The following is a 24,202-nucleotide window of genomic DNA, read 5'->3' as shown; positions in this document are numbered from 1 at the left end:
GGCCGCACCACCTGTGGCCTCACTTCATTGTGGACACCCCGACCAGGGCCCCAGTGACTGGGGTACCTGGGAAGGCTGTGGAGCCCAGCCTCCTACTGATAGGAACCTTCCTGCAGGCGAGGAGGACAGGGAGGGCATCCTGAGTGGAGGAGATGCCACAGCAAAAGTGCGGGGAGATGATGTAAGAGCAGAGCCATCAGTGATTTTGGCTGTCGACACAACAGGAATATGGCATTTGTGTGAGCACAGATTTGAGTGGGGGGAACTGGGGGCAGGGTGTGGAGTTAGGAGGCTGTTGGGATTGTTCAGGATGTTGGGGTAATAAGGTCTGGGAGTGACAGCAGAGGGAATGGAAAGAACAAATCCAAGAGAAGTGAGGACTCAGCAAAGGGCCTGTCCAAGGAGGAAGTCCTGGGACCCAGAGTCCAGTGGCAGCTCCACAAGAGGACAGGCTGAGGCCACAGAAGCAAGAACAGGGCCCTGGGGTCCCAGCTGGGTACTTCGGAGCCCCAGGACTGTGACTCAGAGCAAAGCGGAGGCTGAACCTGAAGGTGGGAGCTCAGAGAGATGTGCTGCCTGTTTTATGGCACCCAGAGAATTCACTTCATGGGCTAGAGTCTGATGCATAGAGAACCTGAACAGGCTCCTGCTTTCCTACATACATAGATACGAAGAAAAGCAAAAGAGTGATTATCACAAAACTCTGGACAGTAGGTTGCTCCTGCAGGGAGAAAGGTATGCACTGTGCTTGCAAGGCGCTGGTCATGTGCTCTGTGTCTTTGGCTGTTAGTAGGTACATCGGGTTTCCACCTGTTATGATTCTTTGACCTGCGCAGATCAGTTGTTTGTACTTTTTAATACATATAGCTGTTTCACAATGAAATGTCACACACCCCTTGCTGTTCTGGATGACATCAACCTGGGCAAAGTTGGAGATGAAGATTGGAGATACATTGGAGAGGTATATGCTATATAAAGAATTTTGGGCCAGGTACGGTGGGCCAGGTATGGTGGGCCCACATGCCTGTAATCCCAGCACTTTGGGAAGCCCAGATGGGAGAATCACTTGACTCAGGAGTTCAAGACCAATCTGGGCAACATGGTGAAACCCTGTCTCTACAAAAAATAAAAATTAGCTGGGCAGTGGTGGCTCGCACCTGTAGTCCCAGCTACACAGGAGGCTGAGGTGGGAGGACTGCTTGAGCCCGGGAGTTTGAGGCTGCAGTGAGCCATGATTACACCACTGCACTCCAGCTTGGGTGAAAGAAGAAGACGAAGTCTCAAAAAAAAGTTGATTTTTATGTTGTTTGTTTTTCTAATCAGGAATATTTGAGGAGTCTAGTGACATTCCGGATGTATAGTCTTGGGCATACAAATAAGGAATCATAGACAGCCATAATAAAAGGATTGTGTTCAATCTCCATCTTTTCACCCTGAGTTTCTATTTTCAGGAGGCTTCCAGCTCAGAAAATAGGCTGCATGCGGAGCAAGACTAGACTGAGTCTTGGCAGGTCAAGGGGAATATTACTTAGGAGACATGGTTCTCTTATTCGCCTCAGGAACATTTTTTTTTGCCTGCAAAAAGCCAGGAGGATTCTCAGCTTTGCCCAGGTGTTCTCAGGGACAGCCACACAGAATGTCCCAGAAGCTGAGTGGAAAGCAGTCCTGGGATATACTCTCTGCAGAGGGATGGTGAGAGACAACCGGAGAGATGATTTTGATGCGGTCACACAGCCAACAGTGACAGTCATGTGTGTGGCACAGCGTGGCCTCTCATGCCTGGGGACTGCACAGCATCACAGGCTTCTCTGCCACCCTGGCCTCAAGCACACCAGTGGATTGCAGGCCTCCCACGGGGCTCTGCAGAGTGGGTAAGGCATTCACCTTCCAGAACCTCTCAGCTTTAGCAGGCTGGGTAAGGCAGGCAGTCGCCCCGGGGGAATGTGGTAAGTGCCCAAAGAGAGATGTTAGCAGCATGATAAATTAGGTGATAAATGCACCAGGCTCTCCGTCCCCCTCTGTTTCAGGCTGGTGGATGCTGGATTTGCTTTCACACATTTATATGGAAATACATCTTTGCTGTGGCTTGTAATTTTCTCGTTGAATAACTTCAGGGTAGGCCTACTTTAGAATTTAATTATCCTTATGCTGGGAGAGCTTTGCTGAGGTTCAGTGCTCAGAAGAGTGCACGATTCTAAACATCGCGTGACACTCACCATAGGGCACCGTTGGCTGCAGAGTACATCACTGTTTTGAGGGTTGTATGATAGTGTTCTTATGTCCTGCTGACCCAGGAGTCAAGATGGACTGGTCTCAAACGAAATTCTGCCCTGCCACTAATCATGCAGCAGGGAGGTTTCTCATCTACTGGATACTTAACCAGGAGGTTTTGAAGCCAGACTGATTTTGGCAACCCTAATGCATTGGCTCCACAGTGCTTTTTTAATGACAGTCCAAGCTAAATATGAAAGATCCAACTGCAGATTCATTGTGCACTAAAGGCTTGAATCTCTAAGTAGTGGTGACATAGTCCTGCAGGGAAATTGTGAATTGAAGCTTCTCAGAATTAGGCTTCTCAAAGCTGAGGCCCAATGTAGGAAGATAATATGTGGCTGTCTGGAGTGTGGTGCTGAAAAAGGGTCAGAGGGCTTCTGTGTTCCTCAGAAAAGGGAACTGGGATTGATTAGTAATGTCTGCTTTGAGTTCAGGAGCAGGGACAGTGGCCCAAATGCCACGTGTTTGTAATTAGCCATTTCCAAGATGCCTCCCAAGTTCTGGGCTTTGTGCAGGGAGTGGTGGGGCGGGGAGGGGGCTTTCTCCAATGTTCTCTCCATTCACCCTCACTGCAAAGTGTTGATGCTATTTCCATGGGAAGATGTTCATGGAAAGATGTTAAGGAATCAAAAGCAGGATTTAAAAGAAACATACAATGTATAAATAATTACAAACAAATTTTAATATATTTGGAAAAGAAGAACCTGGAAGGCAATATAATCATAACGTTCATAATTGTTATCACTGGGTGATAAGATCGTGGATGGATTTTGCTTTTTCCTTTATGCTCATCTATATTTTTCTATTTTTCTGCTGTGACCCATATTCCTTTTTAAGCATACATAAGTTATATGTGTGAGTTGGTGTGTGCATTCTTCAATATTACATATGTGCAGATTTGGTGGCATGCTTTTTTCACTTTATAAATTCACCAGGAACATTAATTACTCCTCCTCAACATAATTTTTAAGTTACTGCTTAAGGTAATTCTAAGCCTTTTGCTTTATCTGGGCTGAAAGGTCTGGACAGCAACCTCACCATCATCTCATTTTTTTTTTTTAAAGTATCAACTTTTATTTAGATTCAGAGGATACATGTGCAGGTTTGTTACATGGGTTTATTGCATGATGCTGAGTTTGGGGTATGATTGACCCCATCACCCAGGTATTGAGCATAGTGCCCAATAGGTAGTTGTTCAGTCCTTGCCCCCTCCCTCCCTTCCCCCTCTAGTAATTCCCAGTGTCTGTTTTTCCCAGCTTTATGTCCATGTGTACTTAGCTCCCACTTGTGAGAACATGCAAAACCCTGCCATGTTTGGTTTTCTGTTCCTGCATTAATTTGTTTAGGATAAATTAATTTGTTTAGTAATCTCCAGCTGCATCTGTGTTACTGTAAAGGATATGATTTCTTTCCTTTTTATGGCTGCATAGTATTCCATTGCATATGTGTACCACCTTTTCTTTATCCGATCCACTGTTGATGGGCACCTAGGTTGATTCCATGTCTTTGCTATCATGAATAGTGCTGTGATGAACATACGAGTGGAGGTGTCTTTTTGGTAGAATGATGTATTTTCCTTTGGGTATATACCCAGTAATGGGACTGCTGAGTTGAGTGGCAGTTCTGTTTGCAGTTCTTTGAGAAATCTCCAAACTGCTTTTCATAGTGGCTTAACTACCTCAGTTTCTAATACTAGACACACATTAACTTTCTTCCAAAAAGATGAGCAAAAGATAAAAACTCAACAGAAATCTGAAAGGCTCTGCAGCCCAAAGGAGGGGGGTATCCTGAGGAGGAGGCCTACATAGGACTCATAGAAGAGAGTCTTACATCATAGAAGACAGTGTTACATCACAAAAGACAGTCTTACCTCAGAGAAGACAGTCTTACATCATAGAAGATAGTCTTACATCATAGAAAATAGTCTTACATCATAGAAGAAAGTTCCACATCATGGGAGATAGTTTGACATCATGGAAGACAGTCTGACATCATAGAAGACAGCCTGACATCACAGAAGACAGCCTTACGTCACAGAAGACAGTCTGACATCATAGAAGACAGCCTTACATCACTGAAGATCATCTGACATCATAGAAGACAGCCTTACATCATAGAACACAGCCTTACATCATAGAAGACAGTCTGATGTCATAGAAGACAGCCTTACATCATAGAAGACAGCCTGACGTTATAGAAGACTGTTTCATGTCATAGAAGACAGTCTGACATCATAATAGAGGACAGTCTTACCTCATAGAAGACAGTCTTTTTTTTTTTTTTTTTCTCCTGCCTCAGCCTCCTTAGAAGCTGGGATTACAGGAGCATGCCACCATGCCCAGCTAATTTATGTATTTTTAGTAGAGAAAGGGTTGCACCATGTTGGTCAGGCTGGTCTGGAGCTCCTGACCTCAAGCAATTCTCTCACCTCAGCCTCCTGAGTAGCTGGGAATATAGACGCATGCCACCACGCCCAGCTAATTTTTGTATTTTTAGTAGAGACGGGGTTTCGCCATGTTGGCCAGGCTGGTCTCGAACTACTGGCCTCAATTGATCTGCCCACCTCGGCCTCCTGGAGGGCTGGGATTACAGGCACGAGCCATCACACCTGGCCAGAAGACAGGCTTATATCACAGAAGACAGCCGGACATCATAGAAGATAGTCTAACATCATAGACGATGGTCTTAAGTCAGAAGATAGTCTTACATCATAGAAGACAGTCTTACTTCAAGATATTTAGAAAATTTCCAGTAACTTCCAACACACTTCAAGAAGACTTGGCCAGGCACGGTGGCTCACCCCTGTAATCCCAGCACTTTGGGAGGCCAAGGCAGGAGGGTCACCTGAGGTCAGGAGGTCGAGACCAGCCTGGCCAACATGGTGAAACCCCGTCTGTACTAAAAATACAAAAATTAGCTGGGCGTGGTGGCAAGCACCTGCAATCCCAGCTACTTAGGAGGCTGAGGCAGGAGAATCACTTCATGCTGGGAGGCGGAGGTTGCAGTGAGCCGAGATCGCACCATCACACTTCAGCCTGGGGGACAAGAGCAAGACTTTGTCTCAAAAAAAAAGAAGAAGACTTGGCATCTATGAAATAAGACCCACTTACTCAGAGGGGAAGAAACTGACATCTGAAAAGATTCCGTGGGATCTAGAGCTTCTCTAATTATGGGGAAGGAGATTGTGAATAGAGAGAGCCCTTAGCCTGGTGCCTGGCCCATAGGCTCTCAAAATATGTTACTGTTATCATTCTTAAAATAAGTTATATTCACACACAACCTATTTTTCTAATGTTTTGCCTTATTAGGATTTATGCCAATTGGGGATTTTTAACCTCCAGTTTTAGCAATTCTGCCAAGCCAGGCCCTTCCCTGCCTCTCCCTAGACTCATGCAAGTTACAGAGTGAGACCTGAATGTGGCCTGGGAGCTGCTGAGCCAGCCAAGGTCCAGGGTGGCTGCCATTCTGCCACGTGCCTGGTCCACTCCGATTGGTTTATTTCTCTGGTGGAGCCACTGTGGTTCGCATGTTGGAGCTGGGAAAGGTTCCATCTGGCTCACAGCCAAGGAGGAATGGAGAATTCCTTCAGGCTTAGGTAGGCTGACAATCAACATCATTGCTCCCAAGAAAAAATATTTTGAGTCATGACCCCTGGGTGGGATTGGAACCTGTCAGTTTCTGCCCAGATGTGCCTGCTTCATGGGAACCAGATGTGTTAAAAAGCAAAATACAGGCCAGAAAACCTGCCATGTGTCTAAAGAGGCTGTCTGGAGCAGTCTTCCCAAGGGCCCGCATAACTTTGCATGTTCTCCAGTGGCTTGACTGAGGAAACCCTAACATGCACACGCAGGAGAGGAAGCCTAGAGAAGTGAACTGGTACCCACCGGCAGCTTTTCATCTTCAAAGCACTTCTGCAAGGCAGGGATTTTTTTTTTCTTTTGAGACAGAGTCTCGCTCTGTCACTAGGCTGGAGTGTAATGGCGCGATCTCGTCTCATCGCAACCTCCGCCTCCCGGGTTCAAGCGATTCTCCTGCCTCAGCCTCCTGAGCAGCTGGGACTACAGGCGTGTGCCACAACACCCAGCTAATTTTTGTATTTTTAGCAGAGAACGGGGTTTCACCATGTTAGCCAGGATGGTCTCGATCTCTTGACCTCATGATCTGACCTCCTTGGCCTCCCAAAGTGCTAGAATTACAAGCGGGAGCCACTGCGACCTGCCAAGGCAGGGATTATTATTCCTGTTTTCCAACTGAGGCACTTGCGGCTGTGAGTGACTTTCTTAAATAACAAGGCAGGGTTCATCACACAGCAAGCCCTTTGCCATTACTCCAGCCTTTCTCGAACCCCTGTCCCTCAGATCTTAGAGATGCATGTGTGGACCACAGCAATGGACTTTTGGCTGTAGTGTTGGTCTGGGCAAGAAAAAAAAGTAGATGGGTTGATTTAACACAAGTATCTGAAAGCCAGATTGACAGATGTAAATTTCTAGAGAGAGAAATCTAGACATATAGATTTGAACTTAGTGAGTGGCCTCTGGGGGCCGGGACGCTGCATGTTTGTTCATTTGTTTTTTGAGACAGTCTTGCTCTGTCGCCCAGGCTGGAGTGCAGTGGTGCCATCTCGGCTCACTGCAACCTCTGCCTCCTGGGTTCAAGCAATTCTCCTTTCTCAGCCTCCCGAATAGCTGAGACTACAAGCACTCATCACCATGCCCGGCTGTTTTGTATTTTAATAGAGATGGGGTTTCACCATGTTGGTCAGGTTGATCTCGAACTCCTGACCTCAGGTGATCCACCCACCTCGGCCTCCCAAAGTGCTGGGATTACAGGTTTAAGTCACTGCTCCCAACAGATGCTGCATGTTAAAGGACTCATGCTCCTCTTGCCTTGAGGGCAGAACAAACGCAAATGGAGCCAGTGCACTTCAAGGAATTTCCATAAAAGGCGAGGAAGGAACTCCGGGCCTCAAGAGTTTAAAACTGAGATAAACAGCCCATGTTAATATTTGAGTGTCCTGTTTCACAGTTTTGGGAGGAGGCTGGAGATGATATAATTACGGAGTTCAGTCCACAGCATGTAAAGCACTTAGCTCAATAAGCATTCCTCCCCTTTCGGGTAGGGGTCGGGGTAGGGGGAGTTTAGAGATGCACAGATACTCCCAATATAAACAAAACATAATCAACTGCAACCATATAGAATCATCAGGACATGAAATGTGAGCTGGACTGTGGTTAGCCTAGAGGCTGCAGATGCTTCTCAGAGAGCTTTGAAGCAGGATGGCTCAAAGACAAACAAGAAGTGAGAAAGAAAGGAAGGAGAGAGGAGGCGGTGTGGCCCTCTAGTGCCTGGGACAGAGGGGTGTGCGGGAGGAGCTTTCAGGCTCCTTTAGGATTCTGATCTTTCAATGACCTGAAGAAAGCTCATACTGAAAGGTAAAGCTCCTCACACAGGGAATTTGGGGGTCAGGCTCTGCAGTTTTCTTCTATTTCTGGGAGCACTTAATTTCAGCAGGGCATTTGCACCAAAGGAAGAGGAAGCCTCCTCAGATGCTGGGCCGTCCACACCCTAACTAAGCATGCACTTTGGGCAGGCACAGTGCAACCTCAGCTGCAGTCTCAGTGGTACAGGTGGCATGGAGGACTGGGTGACATGGAGGACCGGGCCTCACCGCACTGGGGTCGGCTACTCCCTGGGATTGCCATCAGAGCAAGTTCACACACCAGCCCGCAGGGGAACTGGTGGGATCTGTCAGTGTGAGCGGGAGAAGGATCAGGCTCCTAGACTAGGGTCCCTCAGGAAGTGGGCAGGCCGGCTGGACTTGAGTGGGAGAGCTGAGCTAGAAATCCAGGCATTCTGGTGTGGGGGAGGCAAGAGGCTGTGGGGCAGGCTGGAGTCAGGCTGTGCTAATGGGAAAATAGAGAGTCAGGGAAATTGTTTCCCATGCGACTTCCTTAAGGGCAGTGGACCGGGTCTCATTCAACTCAGGATTCTGAGGTGGCTTCGCAAAATACACTTAGTATTCCTTATGGATGAAGGAAGGAAGAAAGGAAGGACTAATAGTGCCTTTATTTCAGGATTGTCCAATGTATCCTCCTCCCTCCATCTCATCTCCTGCTGCCACGAGCTCACAGTGGGAGTAAATCGTCCACGACAGGCAATGCAGCGTACTGGTTAAGAAAGGCGGTCTTTGAATCAGATCTCTCTCCCTCCAAGCTTGGCATGTGTGCATTTTTAGCTAAATACTTCACAGCTCCATGCCCAATTCCTAATTTGTCAATGGCTTAGAATGTTATGTAATGCTGAGATCACACCTGGGGAGACGACGATGTTAGCTTATGTGGGTTGAGTGCTCCAATGCATGCTGGGCTCGTGTTTCCCTCATTACCAGTGTAATCGTCATGGAGCCTCTGGGAGGTGGGTGCTACCATTAATACCCACTTCACAGATGAGGAAACTGAGACATATGATCGAGTCACTTGTCACCTAGGCCTGCTGCCAGTCAGGGGCAGATCCAGGATTCAAGTCCAAAGAATCTGATTCCAGGGCCCCAGCCCACAGGATACTGCTTTTTAATCAGCGAGCACACTTACTACTAATCAGGGTGATTGTCACTTTACCCACCTTGGCGTAACCATCGGCTTCTGATTTGTAGTGTTTTATGATAATAAAAAAATACATAGCTTGGGGGTGGGTGGCAGCATTTGTGCTAAAATATGCTGGATGCAAAGTTGTTCTGGTTCTGAGTTGTGCCCATTCTGAAAGGAGTATTAGATCAAGGAATGCTTACCTGTGCTGTAGCTTTGTTTTATTATGGTTATAATTTTGTTTTCTTCTTGGAAAATGCCTCTATTAAAGATCTGCCTTTTTCTTTCTTTGTTTTTTTTTTTTTTTTTTTTTTTTTGAGACAGGGTCTCGCTCTGCCACCCAGGCTGGAGTGGAGTGCAGTGGCGTGATCATGACTCACTGTAGCCTCCACCTCCCAGGCTCAAGTGATCCTCCCACCTCAGCCTTCCAAGTAGCTGCACCACCACACCCTGCTAATTTTTAAAATGTTTTTGTAGAGATGGGATCTCACCATGTTGCCCAGGCTGGTCTCAAACTCCTGGCCTCAAGCAGTCTTCCCCCACCTCGGCCTCCCAAAATGCTGGGATTATAGGTGTGAGCCACCTCACCTGCCCCAAAATATGCCTTTTAAAAAGAAGCTAAGATTGGGTTAGCTGTCAGGGATGATGAGACTAATTCCCATTGTGTTCCCAAATCTCAAATTTTCCTTCCAGCCATAGATGGGTCCCGGGTCGTTTCACATCGTAGCCCAGGCTCCTGAAGCTGACTCCACAGGGGATGATCCACAGCGGCTCCTCCCACTGTGGCTGGGCTTTGCTCACACTCATACCCAGCTCCTCCTGGCCACCACATGCCTCAGGGCCTTGTGTCCCTTGGCATTCCACCCCCTCCTGCCCCACCTTTAATGCCCTTTGCACATCCCCCCACCCCCCTTGAGCCCAAGAGAGTTCCCACCTCTCCACTGGAGCGTTTGGATAACCAGGTTCAGCTGTAAGCACCAGAAGCCTCTCTAGCCAGGCAAAACGAAGGGATTTAACCTGGGGCATTGAGTGCTTTCAAAACCGTTGGGCACTGCGGGAGTGGTCTGTAGGCCTCCGGGAATGCTTCATGACTATTCCAGCCCACAGTTGTCTCTCCTATCTGTGATGCATTTCATTCATTCATTCATTCGGTGTTCATGGAGCAGAGGCAGTGCCGGCTGCTAGGGACAGGACACCAGGATGAATGAATAAAACATGATCTCTTCTCAAAGAACACAGGGTCTACACGCCCTGATGATGAACTCTGGATAACAGCCATGAACAGAGTAATGCAGGGCCCCAGGAGGGTGCACCTAACTCAGTGTTGGGGAAGCCTGGAAGGACTGCGGAGTGCACAGAGGGCAAGAGCAGGCCTCTGCCCAATCATGGGGGCATAGACAGAGGCAGGGTGTGGAGAAACCACACGTCTTTCCCTGTGGTTGCAGTACAGGGTAGGGTAGGGGTGCCGGGGCAGGCGACCAGAGAGAGGATAAGCTGGTCAGGGTGAGGGGCTTTTGGGGCACGACCTGACCATTATGTGGTGTTGTCTTATTGTTTAATTACAGTGGTCAAGAAGGCAGACTTACCAGCCAGCCTGGCTGAGTTAAAATTCTGCCGGGCTCAAAACCTACTAGTTGTGTGACCTCAGGCAAGCTATCCAACCTCTGGACCTCACTTTTCTCATCAGTAAAATGGGGAAATAACAGTACCCACATCATGGGAGTGCTGTGAGGGTTAAATGAGTTAATATGTAATAACACGCTTAGACCTGTATCTGGCCAAGGTGTCAGCTGTCAGCCCTGGCTGTTATTTAATGCCTAACTCTGTACTAGGCATCATGCTGGTGATTTTCCATAAATTCTCTCAATCAGTCCTCTCAAAGGCCCTCTCTGGGCGGCAGGCATTATTGATCTGTTTTATTATACAAAGGAGAAGTCTATTTCTAGTTTCCTCTGTGAGATTTTAGCTCCTTCACTGGCTCTGTTCTATTTCTGTCCCCCGCACACTGTCGCTGCAGGAGCCCTGCCAGAGACAGAGAGGAACCAAAGCCCCCTGGAACTCTAAGAGGAAAGACAAGTTAGACCTGGGCTTCCACAGAGCCATCATGCTCTCCTGCCTTAGTTACTGGAAAGGGATCCAACTCACTCTCACAAGCCCACACGCAGCCCCGATGGCAGACGTGCCGGTCAAATTTGTTAAAGTCATAAAATTTGGCAGGAAGGAGTTTGGTAGAAGTGGAGGATGAAGTGAAGGATCCAGTTGAATGAGTGGGATGCTCTGGAATTAGCAAGAACCAAGAACGGGCACTGCCCTGGAGAGGCAGGCGATGCTCCCACTCCTCCAGTGAGGACACCCCAAGGGTCGTGGGACTAGTGTCCCTGAGGCTCCCCTCGCCCAGGACTGGTGGCATCCCCACCTGCCTAGTGGTAGGAACAAACACTGTATCCCTCTGACCATACATTTCCTCTAACAAAATATTCATTTTCCTGATTTTTTCTAAGAAAATGAACGGAACGTTCCTTCAGCTGGGCATTTCGTTCTTCCTTTAAGGGAGTCTGGCATTGCTTTGACAAGGGCAGGCAGGAAGGAGGCTAGCATTTTCCCCTCAGTGCCAGCCGTTGCGCATGCTCTAGGGGACTGTCCGTTTAATTCTCTTGGCAGCCTCCTAGGGAGGCACCGTCATCTCCACTCTGTGGATGAGCAGTCAGGGGGCCAGCAAGTCCAGCCAAGTCCAGAGTCTGGCCAGAACAGGCCGGCCCCTTCAGTGGAGGTGAACCCCTTTCATCTCAGCTCTGGTCTCTGCCTTTCAAGGCAGCAGTGGCTGCTAGTGTATTGCAGGCATCTTGCCCAGTGGGCTGGCAGTGACCATGAGAATGTGAGTTGTCCCTGGCCCTGAATCCTCCTCCTTATTCAGGAGGCGGGTGAGGCAGAGCGGATGGTCCTGAAGGCAGAAGCCTTGATCCTGAGCCGCAGGGCCTCAGTGCACTTGCACACACATTGTCTCATTTTACCTCCAAACCCCTGGGAGGAGGCTGCAGTGTTCCTGTGTCTCAGGTGGAGAAACTGAGGCCCACAGAGGTCTAGGAACCAGCTTGTGGGAGGGCCAGAACTTCACCCCACACCTCCGCATGGCAAGTGGCTCACCTGGCAAGTGGCTCACCTGCACCATCGGAGCAGAGGGCTTCCTAGTGGACAGTGATGGGGGGCTTTCATTAGCCCAGGCAAGACCCCTGCCCCATCCGCATTTCCTTATTTACCTCGCAACGTCGCTCTCTGAGGTCGGTGGTGTTAGGATTATCCCCACTTCACAGGTGAGTGAACTGAGGCCCAGAGAGGTTAGGTCACCTGATTAATAAACAAAGGCATAAAAGGGGCATTTGTTTTTCGATGGAGAGGATAAAGCAGCCTGGTTTGTACATTCTGAGAGGCTCTGCGGCTGTTCATCTCGAGGGCTGTGTGTGCTTTATTGGGAGCTGCCCCACCTCCCGGGGCTGGATGCCAGGCAGGCCATCTGCTTCTGGGGCTGGGCGCCCCTCCCACAGTCATTGCCTTCTCCCTGAACGACTGGCTCCCAACTGGCTGCAGCCGTTAAAGAAGTTCCAGGAAAAAGATCTTAGCCAGCCTCCTCTGCAACCTAATTTCTGCTGCTGTGGGTATTGCCTTGTCTGCATAAATGGCTCTGCTAATTTTCTGCTGCTGCCTGTTGTTGAGGTTGCAGAACGGCAGGGGAAGAAGGGCAGGAACCAACCACTTTCCTTGGCACCTGCTCAGAGCCCTGTCGGCCCCTTGATGAACGTTGTCTCTTGTCTCCCACTCCATTAGCAACAGCCCTGCAATCCTCACAAATCTGAAGTCAGATCAGGTTGCTGCCCTGCTGGGTACCATCCCCTGCACAGAGGAGAACCCCAGCACCCCACTGCTGCCCCTGGGGCTGTGGACCCAGCCTTCCATGCACCTCTCACCTTCCTCCTCCACACGGCGCTCTGGACTCAGGGCCTTCCTTCTGCGCCTGGAGTAGGCACACCTGTGTGTCCCCAGCAGGACCCCTGCACCAGGACAGCTCCCAGCCACTCAGACACTCAGGGGCCTTCCCTGGCTATTCCCTGGAATCTAGGTCGGGCTCCCTTATCTGTCAGCCCCCTCATGGTGCTCACAGTGCTCCTCACAGTACACACTCACAGGTGTGTTCTCTGCTGAGTGGCTGCAAGCTGTGTGCGGGCAGGGACAACGTTGTTTGTTCATCTCAGTGTCCTGGGGGCCTGGCACGTAATAAGCTCACATTCACATTTGCAGACTTGGCTGAGGAACAGTAAGACCCACTGTTGTTGCCATCCCATTCTTTCTACTTCAGTGCCAAGGAGACAGGCTGAGGGCCATCAGGCGACTTGCCCAGGGTCCTGCGTGGTCACACTGGGAATCCAACCAGGTTGTTCTGGCTGAACTTTGCTCTCTATTCACAGCCTCCCAGCAACTGGGATGTGCATTTCCTCCACATCTGGGTTTTTCAGTGCTCGGTCATGTATGTATTTGGAGCAGAAATAGAAGCACAATGTTTTGTGAAACCCTGAAGGGGAAGCTTCCACACAGCGCCCAGCATCCAGTGGTGAATGTGACCTTCCATCAGGAAGCCTGGGGCTGGGGTCTGTCCCTTTACCCAGAGAGACAAATGCAGACACACATAGCTTGGGACATGGCCAGCTGTATTCGTGGCAACAGGGCGGGAAGCTGGGAAGGGCCGGCCAGGCCGGGCCAGGAAGAGGTCTGAAGAGAGGAGGGAGCGGCAACAGTGGCTCCACCTGCAGCAGGTGTGTGGGGAAGGAGGGCGGAAGGTCTCACAGGAGGAGGGGTGTGCTCACAGGGGGTGAGGTGAAGCACCTGGAAACCCTGGTGCCAGTAAGCACAGCACAGGCAGGCTTCCAGGAGGCTCCGCCCTGGGCACTGCAGTGGATGGAGGAAACTTAGGACCACCCCCACCCCCAGTTGTTAAACATTTAACAGCACACCATCGCCTGGCACATCTGGGCACCAGAAAGGAGGCCTCGGAGCTCGGGAGCAGGGCAGAGGGGAAGAGGTGTTTCAGAGGCAGACAGACTTTGTTCTGTTGCAATGTGAAGTCTCTGGAAGGCTTAAAGCAGAAGGGTAACATGATTTGATTTCACTTTGCTGGACAGATTTACAAAACACACTAAGGTCCTGGGAACATGTAAATATGGCAGCCAGGGGGAAGGGGAGATTGAGTTATCAGAATCGGGGTCCAGGCAGGATCTGAATCCAGGCACTAAGGAGAAATCCACTTACCACAACAGAAGCTGAAGATCAGAATGAGTCCAGGTGTCCAATGGTGGGCTCTCAGGGTACTGACCGGGCCTGGGGGTGGAAGTGTGGGGCTGTGGAAGGCTAAGCCTGCAGTTGCTGCCAACGGGCTCTTCCTGTGCAGAGAGAAGGGTGGCAGTGGCCCCCACCGCCTGCAGTGGGACGGCTATATCTGTCAGCCTCTATGGCTAGAACTCGTGGTCTACCCAGCATACCCCCCAGGGAGATTGGTGGCTCTAAGGGTGCTCTAAGTTTCTACGATGGCTGCATTCACACCACGCTTAAGTTCCACTTAGCCTCTGAGCAGCACCATGGCCCAAGCTCAACATTGTGATGAGAACAGGTGCTTCTCCACCTTGGCTATACATCGGAGCCACTGGGGAGCTTTTCTAACCTCAGACCAATTAAACCCAGAGATCCCCTGGGGGTGGGACCCAAGCATCAGCCTTTTTGAAAGCTCCCCAGGTGACTCCAATGTGTGGCCAAAGTTGAGAACCTCTGGATTAGAAGGAATTGCTGTAGCGTAAGAGACCACATGTTTTTCCACATATTGACTTGGTGCTGGATTCTCTTTACAGGCAATTCCAGGCATGATGGCAATGCCTTGTGCCATTTCTTTGGTTGCTAAATGGAACCCCGAAGTCCTTTTCTGCTGGGTGGCCCCTGGCTGCGATGACAGGCTGGAGAGTTGCATGGTCCAGCTCAACGACCTGTCTGTCTGCATTAACAGTAGCCTGAATTACGACAGCAGTGGCTGTGCTCCCAAAGGGGGTTACAGTACTTGAGCTATCCCTTCTGGAAGGACAGCCCCTTTTGAAGACAGAAGATGCTGACTAGTTAGAGGTTCCAGCCATGCTCCTCAGTAGCCAAGGGCAATGCAGGAAAGAAATCCCATCAGCCAACCCCAGAAATGTCAGGCGGGCAGGTGTCATTTACACAAGTACACATCTGATCAAGTGGAGGTGGCTGGGCATTCCATGGAGCAGTGAAGAGGGTGTGAAAATTCCTCTGGTGTTTTTAGGAAAAAGGCAGGAAAAGGAAAAGGACAGACGGCAAAGGTGATTTGAAAAATGGGGCTAAATGGAAGCACCGTAAAACAAACTGGTGCCATTCTGGCCTTACACAGCCTGGCTGAAAAGAGTCGTAGGAAGAACACAGCTGTTGAATGAGGTGTCTATGTCCTCAGCTGGGCCCCTGCTCATGTCACTCAGCTGGGATACAGCTCTGGGGTCCAGTCCTCAGAGGGTTGTGGGCTGATGTCAAGGTGGGGGCATCAGGAAGCAGGCAGGCAACTAGAGAACCAGAGTGACGGTCAGCAGGGGTGTGCAGAGGGGCCAGAGCCCAGCAGAAAGGCCTGGGAGGGGTTGCCAGATCGGGCACTGGGAGCCTCCGCCGAGGCAATGTCTGTCCTGACTCCATGGCTTGTGTTCTGAGCCCTATAGCAGCTTCTTGGAGACCAGAAAGCCAGCGGTAACATACTCTGAATGGTGTTTTGCCAACTTGCCATGTGACTTGGACAATTTACTTTACTTCTTTTTTTTTTTTGAGACAGAGTCCCACTCTGTCACTCAAGCTGGAGTGCAGTGGCACCATCTTGGCTCAACTGCAATCTCAGTCTCCCAGATAGCTGGGATTACAGGTGTGTGCCACCATGCCCGGTTAATTTTTGTACTTTTTATAGTGACAGGGTTTCACCATGTTGGCCAAGCTGGTCTCAAGTGATCTGCCTGCCTTGGCCTCCGAAAGTGCTAGGATTATAGGTGTGAGCCACCTTGCCTGGCCCAACTCACTTAACTTCTATGCATTTCACTCTCATCTGTAAAGAAGATAAATCATCTGATAACTGGAGGGTTAGAAATCTTGCATGTGGAGTTGCAGAGGAATGGGTGCATAGTAAACACTCAGGAAGGTGGCAGCTTGTTCTCCTCCTCCTCCTCCTCTTTCCCATCATCACCATCAGCAGCAGCAGAAGTTGGTGGGTATCGCTCATGACATTTACTCCGTGCCTAAAGGAGACTCTAGCTCTCTGTGGGTCTTCTGCTAAGAATATAGGTCTTGAAAATTTGATAGTTTGGAATCTAAATGCCGCCGCATTCGCCCCCGAGGGAGGAAGCAGGCCCTGGTGGAGGACCTGCCTGCCCCGTGCCAGCACTCTGCCTGGGCCATTGGCATCGATTAGCTCCCATGAGCCTCACAAGCACCCGCAGGGTGATGCTATTCTTACCATGTTACACGCGAAGAAATGAACCTTCGTGGGACTGGAGCTCTGCCTGAGAGCTCACAGGAAAAGCAGGGATTTGGGCTCCATTCTGCGTGACTCTGAAGCCCCGCATTTTAACAGCAAATTCCTCTTATTTGACAATGCCTGGAGCCCATGGTGTGGCTCCTGGTGTTGCTGAGGTTATGTAAGCTCTGGTGCTGCTGCAGCACAGTGGCAGCCATCTGGGCATTTCTTTTCTTTTCTTTCCTTTTTTTTTTTTTTTGGAGACGGAGTCTCGCTCTGTCACCCAGGCTGGAGTGCAGTGGCGCCATCTCGGCTCACTGCAACCTCCACCTCCTGGATTCAAGCAATTCTCCTGCCTCAGCCTCCCGAGTAGCTGGGACTACAAGCGCATGCCACCACGCCCGGCTAATTTTTTTGTATTTTAGTAGAGGTGGAGTTTCACTATGTTGGCCAGACTGGTCTCGAACTCCTGAGCTCAGGCAATCCACCCGCCTCGGCCTCCCAAAGTGCTGGAATTATAGGCATGAGCCACCGCGCCCAGCCCCATATGGGCTTTCCTAACCAGGCTTCCTTCTTGTCCCTCCAGGGCCCTCATCTTTGTGTCCCACGGAGCTGGAGAGCACTGTGGCCGCTATGAAGAGCTGGCTCGGATGCTGATGGGGCTGGACCTGCTGGTGTTTGCCCACGACCATGGTGAGTGTCCCAGGGTGCCACCAGAGCTGGCCGGGCCCTGACAATTTGGAGATCTCCTTCTCTAGTCCATCTCACCGCCAGCATCCTTCTCAATTCTTCTATTCCCCACGGGTGTTTCAAAGTAAAAAAAAATGTAGTTATGCAAACAAACAAAAAAAATGTCTGAGGAGCAGATTCTGTAGAGTCTGAGACTGAATGCAGGCTGATTAGAAACCTCGACTGGAAAAACAAAGTCGGATATGTTTATCTCAGAACTTGCCTGAAGCCACGGAATTCTTTCCTGCATTTATAAAGTGCTTTCTCTCAAAATGGGCCCTGGTTTTTCTCCAAGTGCCCTCAAATGGACATGGTGTAGTCAGTTCAAGTACAATGTAAACCCTGGTTTAACCACACGAGGTTTACCAAGCATTTCAGACCAGGAGAATAGTAGAAGCTTCAACAGGCCAGATTGTTCACAAGAAAACCCAACACACACGCATATACAGGGACACACACCTACCCATGCATAGTCATACACACATGTGCACACATATACATATACATACACATGCACACGTACATGCACACACATGCACACCTGTACCTATACACATACACGTAAAATGCACATACACCCATACATACACATGTGCACGTACACATTTACACACATACACATTTACACACCTATACACACATTCACACATACACATAGACATATACATGCATACATAAACATACATCCATACACAAACACACACACACAACCCCAGGCCAGGTCTTTGATTCTTTGTCCTGTAGCAAAATCCACAACCATCAAAATCCAGTGTTCATTGTCTGAGTCGGTATGTAGTTTTGTAATCATGTTTGCAACATTCTCTGTGGCTGGGAAGTCTCCCAATTTTGTTCTTTGCCTAACACTTTAAAACTAAGACTTCTCTGTGACTGAACACGGTGATTTCCCCACAGCTTCAATGTAAAATTCTATCATTGTGGCCCAGATCCAGAAATGTTGCTTCCATTTTATCTGATTTGAAAATGGATAATAATTAAGTGATGTGTCTGAAAAGAGGGACAGGGGAGCAATGACAGAGGCCTGGGAGTTCTTGTAAATGTGGGAAGGCCTTATCTGTACGGACAAGCTGCACAGGAGGTGAAAAGCTTGCTGGGACATTCTGTAGGTAAAGAGCTGCAAATGTGATTTGCCAGGAGCTCTTATTCAGCTGGATATACACAAGCGTCCTCGTAACTGACAATATTGACTAATTCTTTCTTATCATAGTTGTGACGTTCTTTAGTGCTTTGCAAACTGTCCCAGTAATATTTGTGAGACTGTTTGAGAAATAACATTTGAGGATTATCTCCAAGGCTTTTAGTATGGGGACTATGTCATTATTAACTTTGGCACTTCTTACATGTAAAAGCCTCAGATAAGAATTTTTTTTCCTGTTGCATTTGCATCCTTTAACATTTGTTACACTCATCATCGTTATGTTCTAGAGACATCGTGAAGGAAAAGGATATTTGTACTATGCAGCTAGAGTCCCAAGAATCTATTTTGTATCTTAGCACCAACCACCTTCTTATCAGATAAAACTTGGCCAAATCTGTGGGATTAAGTAAATGTTGTTCCTTGTTTATTTTGTCTGACTGTGGCACTTTGAGAAACAATTATAAAAAGCCTCCTTTTTTAGAATAAAGGGAGAAAAGAAACAGCCCACCTTTTGATGTTTCCAGAATAACATCTAGAGTTGAGGCAGAGCTCTCTGTGACATTCTAAATATAGTGCGAAAATGGTTGTTGGTGTTCACCTGTTTCAAGCTCTTTGAATGACTCATGGAAATCTCTCTGGCAAGTGCCTAAGGGAAGTGTTTAATTCAAGAAATGAACCCAGTTGACTGTGCGTGTGTGACTTTTGCTGTGGCTTGCTTAGTAGAAGGAAGCCAAGTAAGCGGGCTGCCATTTCGGGGATCTTGTGCAGGCTGGCGATGCAGGTACTGGTGGCTAGTGATCTTGGCTGTATTTCCTTCTTGCTGAGAAATGTGCTAGTAAATGAAGAAGGAAGGATTTGAACCCAGGTCAAACCTTTCTTAGAAGGTCGGGGAGGGAGACGAGCGAATGGATGCTAAATCTGACGCTAACTGATTTTACTACCTTGGGTCTCGTTGCTCAATGCATTATAGTATTTCACTGTTCAGCATTTTAACAGCAAACCCTCTTATATAATAAGGCCTGGAGCCCACAGTGTGGCTCCTGATGCATTGCTGAGGTTATGTAAGGTCCTGTGCTGCTGCATTACAGCCACAGCTGTCTAGACTTTTCCAAGAAAAAAAAAAGGCTAGTTCTAAAGCCTGGCCTCTTTTATTACTGTACACCAATGTTTCCAGGCACAAATGCCTACAGAGATATATGCAGACTGCATTCTTTCCAACATAGCTTTTATTTTATTTATTTTTTTAATTTTTTTGAAATGGAGTCTCGCTCTGTCACCCAGGCTGGAGTGCAGTGGCGTGATCTCAACTCGCTGCAACCTCTGCCTCCCGGGTTCAAGCAATTCTCCTGTCTTAGCCTCCTGAGTAGCTGGGACTACAGGTGCCTGCCACTATGCCCGGCTAATTTTTGTATTTTTGGTAGAGACTGGGATTTCTCCATATTGGCCAGGCTGGTCTCGAACTCCTGACCTCAGGTGATCCACTCTCCTCAGCCTCCCAAAGTGCTGGGGTTACAGGCGTGAACCACCGCACCCAGCCCAACATAGCTTTTAAATTTAAATAAAGCAGGCCAGATGCAATGGCTCACACCTGTAGTCCCAGCACTTTGGGAGGCTGAGGTGGGAGGATCGCTTGAGGCCAGGAGTTTGAGACCAGCCCAGGCAACATAGTGAGATCCTGTCTCTACAAAAAAAATTTTTTTTAACTAGCTGGGCCCCATGGTATATACCTATAGTGCCAGCTACTTAGGAGGCTGAGGTGGGAAGATCACTTGAGCCTGAGAGTTCAAGGCTGCAGTAAGCCATGATCACACCATTGTACCCAGCCTAGAGGAAAGAGCAAGATCCTGTCTCAAAAAGAAAAAAAATTAAATAAAGCAAATATTGGGAGAATGTCAGGGCATTTATTGTGCCCATTGGAGATACACTGAAGACTAAAAACAGAGCTGAAAACACTGCTGCAGGGCCCATGGCAACTCCAGGCTCCAACGTCCAAACCTCCCATGTCTTTAGCCATGTTGTCATCTAAACTCCAGGGTGTCGCTGGAAGCATGCTACTGCACTTTCATCCCAGACAGCAAAAGGGCTCAGACACTAATACACCCAGTCCAGGGCCCACTCAACAGGGAGTCCAAGCTGTGTGATCTGCACCTTGTTTAACTATCCCCAGTCTTAATTTTCTCATCTACAATGTAGACTGGCTGCTGTGCTGTGTACCCAGGTGGGCATGACCGCAGGGCTCTGAGCAAGACCAGCAGGACTGAGGCTGGGAGTTAGGGGGTTCTTGTCCACGTGTGGCTGCCCTGAGCAGGCTGGGTCACCCCTCAGGCCTGCACAGGCTGTTCTGAAGATACAGTGAAGCAATAGATAGGGAAATGCTTTACAAAGTAGACAGAGCTGCCTACGGTGGTTTCACTGCCCGGTTTCTATGACACGATTTATGGAAACACTGGCTTCTGTAAATCTGACGCTAACTGATTTTACTACCATGGGTCTCATTGCTCAATGCATTACAGTATTTCACTGTTCAGACAGAAACCTCTAGGCGCCGTGGTTGTGGCAGTCTGGCTGTGTCTCCAGCATGCCTGGTAGATTGGTGGGCTCAGAGTCATGTTCAATAAGCATCTAGAGTTTAACTTTGTTTTCCATGTTAACCTCAGAATTTGTACAGAATGATCTCATGGGTTTGAATGGCTTGCCAGCAGTGAAAATTGTGATTCCTGCCATTTATCCAGTGTCAACTGCATGCCAGGCTCTCTACTGGGCACTTTTCTCATATGATCTCTAATTTCTCATAACAATTAATCTTATTATCCCGATTTTATAAGTGAGGAACGTGTGGCTGTATAGTCAAGCAGACCCATTCTCATAGCACACGTGTTAGCAAAGGGAAGTTTTGTCTTCTTCCAGGGCACGTGACGTCTGAGGCAGGTGCAAGGACTCCATGGCACCATTAGTGCCCAGGGTTCCATCTGTAGTTTGCTCAGCTGGTACTACTTAGTATGTGGTTTTCATCTGTGTGGGCACTACCTTCAGCCTCATGTTCTAACAGGTAGATGAAGCAGGAAGTGACAGAGAAAAAGGGCTGGGCTCCCATCAGGAAGGCAAACCTTACTTAGAAATCCTGGCAGGCTCTAGCCACACCGCATTGACCAGTGCTGTTCACAGGGCTCTGCCTAGCTGCAAGGGAGGCAGGAACTGTAATTTGTTAACTACTGACCCAAACAACAGAAACTTCTGTTGGTAAGGTAGACGCAGAGAATGGACATTGCTGATGGCTATCCATCTCTGCCATGCCACACTCCCAGGTTTATTATTAAATGAGCATTTCCCCGATTGTTTCTACTTTATGTATTTTCTGGGCATTTCAGCTCACTCACAGGGTTTCGCATCTCACCCATCCTTGTGTTCTTTCTGAAGGTTTTGATGTGAACGCTATTAGTATTGGCATCACTAATAAGCATTGAAGGTTGAAGTTCCTAATTGGGTGTTTGTTCTGGGTGAGGTGTGAAGCAAGGAGAAATGCGTGGGCACAGTAACTGTTGTCCTAATGAGAACATGACCCATCTTCCCCAGAGAAAGCAAGCAGCCCCTCTCTAAGGACATACCTTTTTATAGCATGTATTATCCTGTGTGGGAACTATTCCTTTAGGCCAAGGCAGCCACTGCAGGCAGGCAAAGACAGTGTCTTACATTGTGTTGTCCATTCGCTCCTCTCCCTCCCGCAAGACCCTTCTCATCATTTTTGCATAGCATAGTCCATTCCTGGACTGAGCAGGAAGTGGAGGCATCACCAGTGTTTGTTGAATGACTGGAAGAGTTTATAAGCCAAAATAGATCAGACCAGAAATGCTTTAAATATTAAGGGGAGAACATCCACATTAAGGTATCCACGTAAGCAGGGCACTGCCGGGTCCCCTCAATGAGCAGAGGGTCCAGCAGTGTGGCCACTGGACCTGAGTCTGGTGACCAAGAAGGTGGAGAGCCCGTAAGTGCCGTGGATGTGCTGCTGAGACAGAGGCGCCACAAGGCTCGCAGCTCAGGCAGGCGTGTGGCACCTCCGGGGCTCAGGGCATCCTCAATGCCTGGAGGGCCAGCAGGGTGACTGGCAGGGTGGCCGGGTCTTGTCGGGAGAGTGGGAGCTTGTCAGCAGGAGGAAGGGCTCTGATCGTTGAGAGCCATGGTTCTCACCTTGGCTACTGTCAGGATCACTGGGGAGTCAAAAAATCCTGAAGCCTGGGCTCCCCCTCCCCCACCCCTCAGAGATCCTGATTTCTTGGTCTTTGGTGTGACCTGGGCATCAGGATTTTAAAAGATACATGAGGCGATTCTCATACGCAGCCCAGATTGAGAACACTGAGCAGAGGAGGCCACACAGGCACAAAGTTTGGAGCTGGTGAAGACAGGATTTATTAGGAAAGGCTCTGGGGCCTGGAAGGATGGAAGGCCACCAGGAGACTTTGGAGATCCTCAGGAGAGGGGCCTCAGCGTAGAGCCCATGAGGGAGAGGTGCACGGGCAGCCAGAAATGGAGGGGCTGCTGCCATGTGTGAACAGGTGGGGACAACAGAAGATGGGATTTTCTGCAACTTCTAAATATAGCAGGGAGAAAACTGGGGTTGGCGTTCTCTTGGTCCCTGGGTCTGCCAGCTGCTGCAGTGACTCACTGGAAACTCCTTGGCCTTCCATGCAGGCAGAAGGGCCAGTCTCACCCAGAGGGGGCGAGGAGGACTCCAGGAGTAGGGCACACATGGCCCCACCCAGGAGGTGCTGCTGCGAGAGACGGTGGGAATCTGAGGCCCATTTGCCCGCAGGCCCGCTCCCTGCAGTCCTGCTGAAAAGGGCCCTTCCCCAGGGAGCAGCCTCCTGACTTCCTAACACACACACTCGGCTCCAGGCACACTTGCTGGGGCCAGAGAAGCCTCCTCTGTATTTACAAAGTATAAAGGAACCATCCTCAACTGATGAACAGTGAATTAATTATCTGCAAATATTTGAGGGAAAGTGTTAAAGAGGGCTTTGTGTGGTTTTTTTTAACTCAGCTGGGGCATGTGAGAAGAGGAAGTTTTGAGGGAATGTCTGTGGGCGGCAGTTACTCGTGGTTCTCCTTGGCGGGTGGGTCCTACCCAGTCAAAAGAAGAGTATTTAGGAAATTCAGGGGGAATAATTGTATATGTGTGTTTTTCATCCAGGGAGACAGATTTGAGTCAAGGTCGCTTGCTGGAAGTATTCTAAAATAAACTGCCATCGGTTTATTTTATTTCTTGTAAGTAATATATTTTTGTTTGAAACGTTTGAAAAATGTGTTAACCGTTTTTCTTGCCTTAGTAAATATGAGAATTAAAATAAAGGAGTGAGTTGCCCTTTAAGGCTTCAAGAGTTCATGGGGGCCCAACTCCGAGGGTGGGTGACAGTGAACTTGCTGCAACTTGTAGAGTGTGGGAGAGTGGACTGTGCCACCCTGAGACCCCCATAGTCTCTGCTGTTCCCCAACTCATTCCCTTCCTCCCCCTGCCTCCTCCTCTTCCCTCTTCATTCACTATTAAGCATAGTGAATGCTCTACCTTTGATGAAAGTCTGTTGAGTTTATTTGGTGTAGATCTCGGATATGAATTTGTGTGCCATCTGTGATATGAGGTCATTTGCCTCTTTGTTGAACAAAACAAAAACCTCCATGTGGCTCAGTTGCTCATTTGTAAAATGAGGACCATGATAATAACAAGGTTGCTCTGTGGCCGTGGAGACGAAATGAGATAGCGCAGGGTCTGAAACTCCAGTGGCAGCAGCATCTCCTGTTGAAAGCCAGATGGCTGGGCCCACCCCAGGATTCAGATTCAGTTGGTCTGCTGTGGGGCCCAAGAATGTGCATTTCTAACAGCCTCTGGGGGTGCTGCTGCTGCTGAGGACCCCTGAGAGAGTGTGTGTA

General features: G+C 48.9%; 1 protein-coding gene across 7 annotated transcripts in view; it reads left to right on the top strand.

The window, feature by feature from the left end:
• The window catches only part of MGLL (monoglyceride lipase), a 134,056-nt gene that overhangs the window by 24,499 nt on the left and 85,355 nt on the right, over positions 1 to 24,202 (top strand). For all 7 annotated transcript variants that reach the window (XM_054480647.2, XM_054480645.2, XM_054480651.2 and 4 more), the window contains exon 3: positions 16,982 to 17,088. In XM_054480647.2, the coding sequence (XP_054336622.1) occupies positions 16,982 to 17,088 (107 nt within the window). The remainder of the gene's footprint in view (positions 1 to 16,981; positions 17,089 to 24,202) is intronic.

Source organism: Pongo pygmaeus, chromosome 2, assembly GCF_028885625.2.
Source record: "Pongo pygmaeus isolate AG05252 chromosome 2, NHGRI_mPonPyg2-v2.0_pri, whole genome shotgun sequence".
Taxonomy (NCBI): domain Eukaryota; kingdom Metazoa; phylum Chordata; class Mammalia; order Primates; family Hominidae; genus Pongo; species Pongo pygmaeus.
This window is presented reverse-complemented; position numbering and strand designations above follow the sequence as displayed.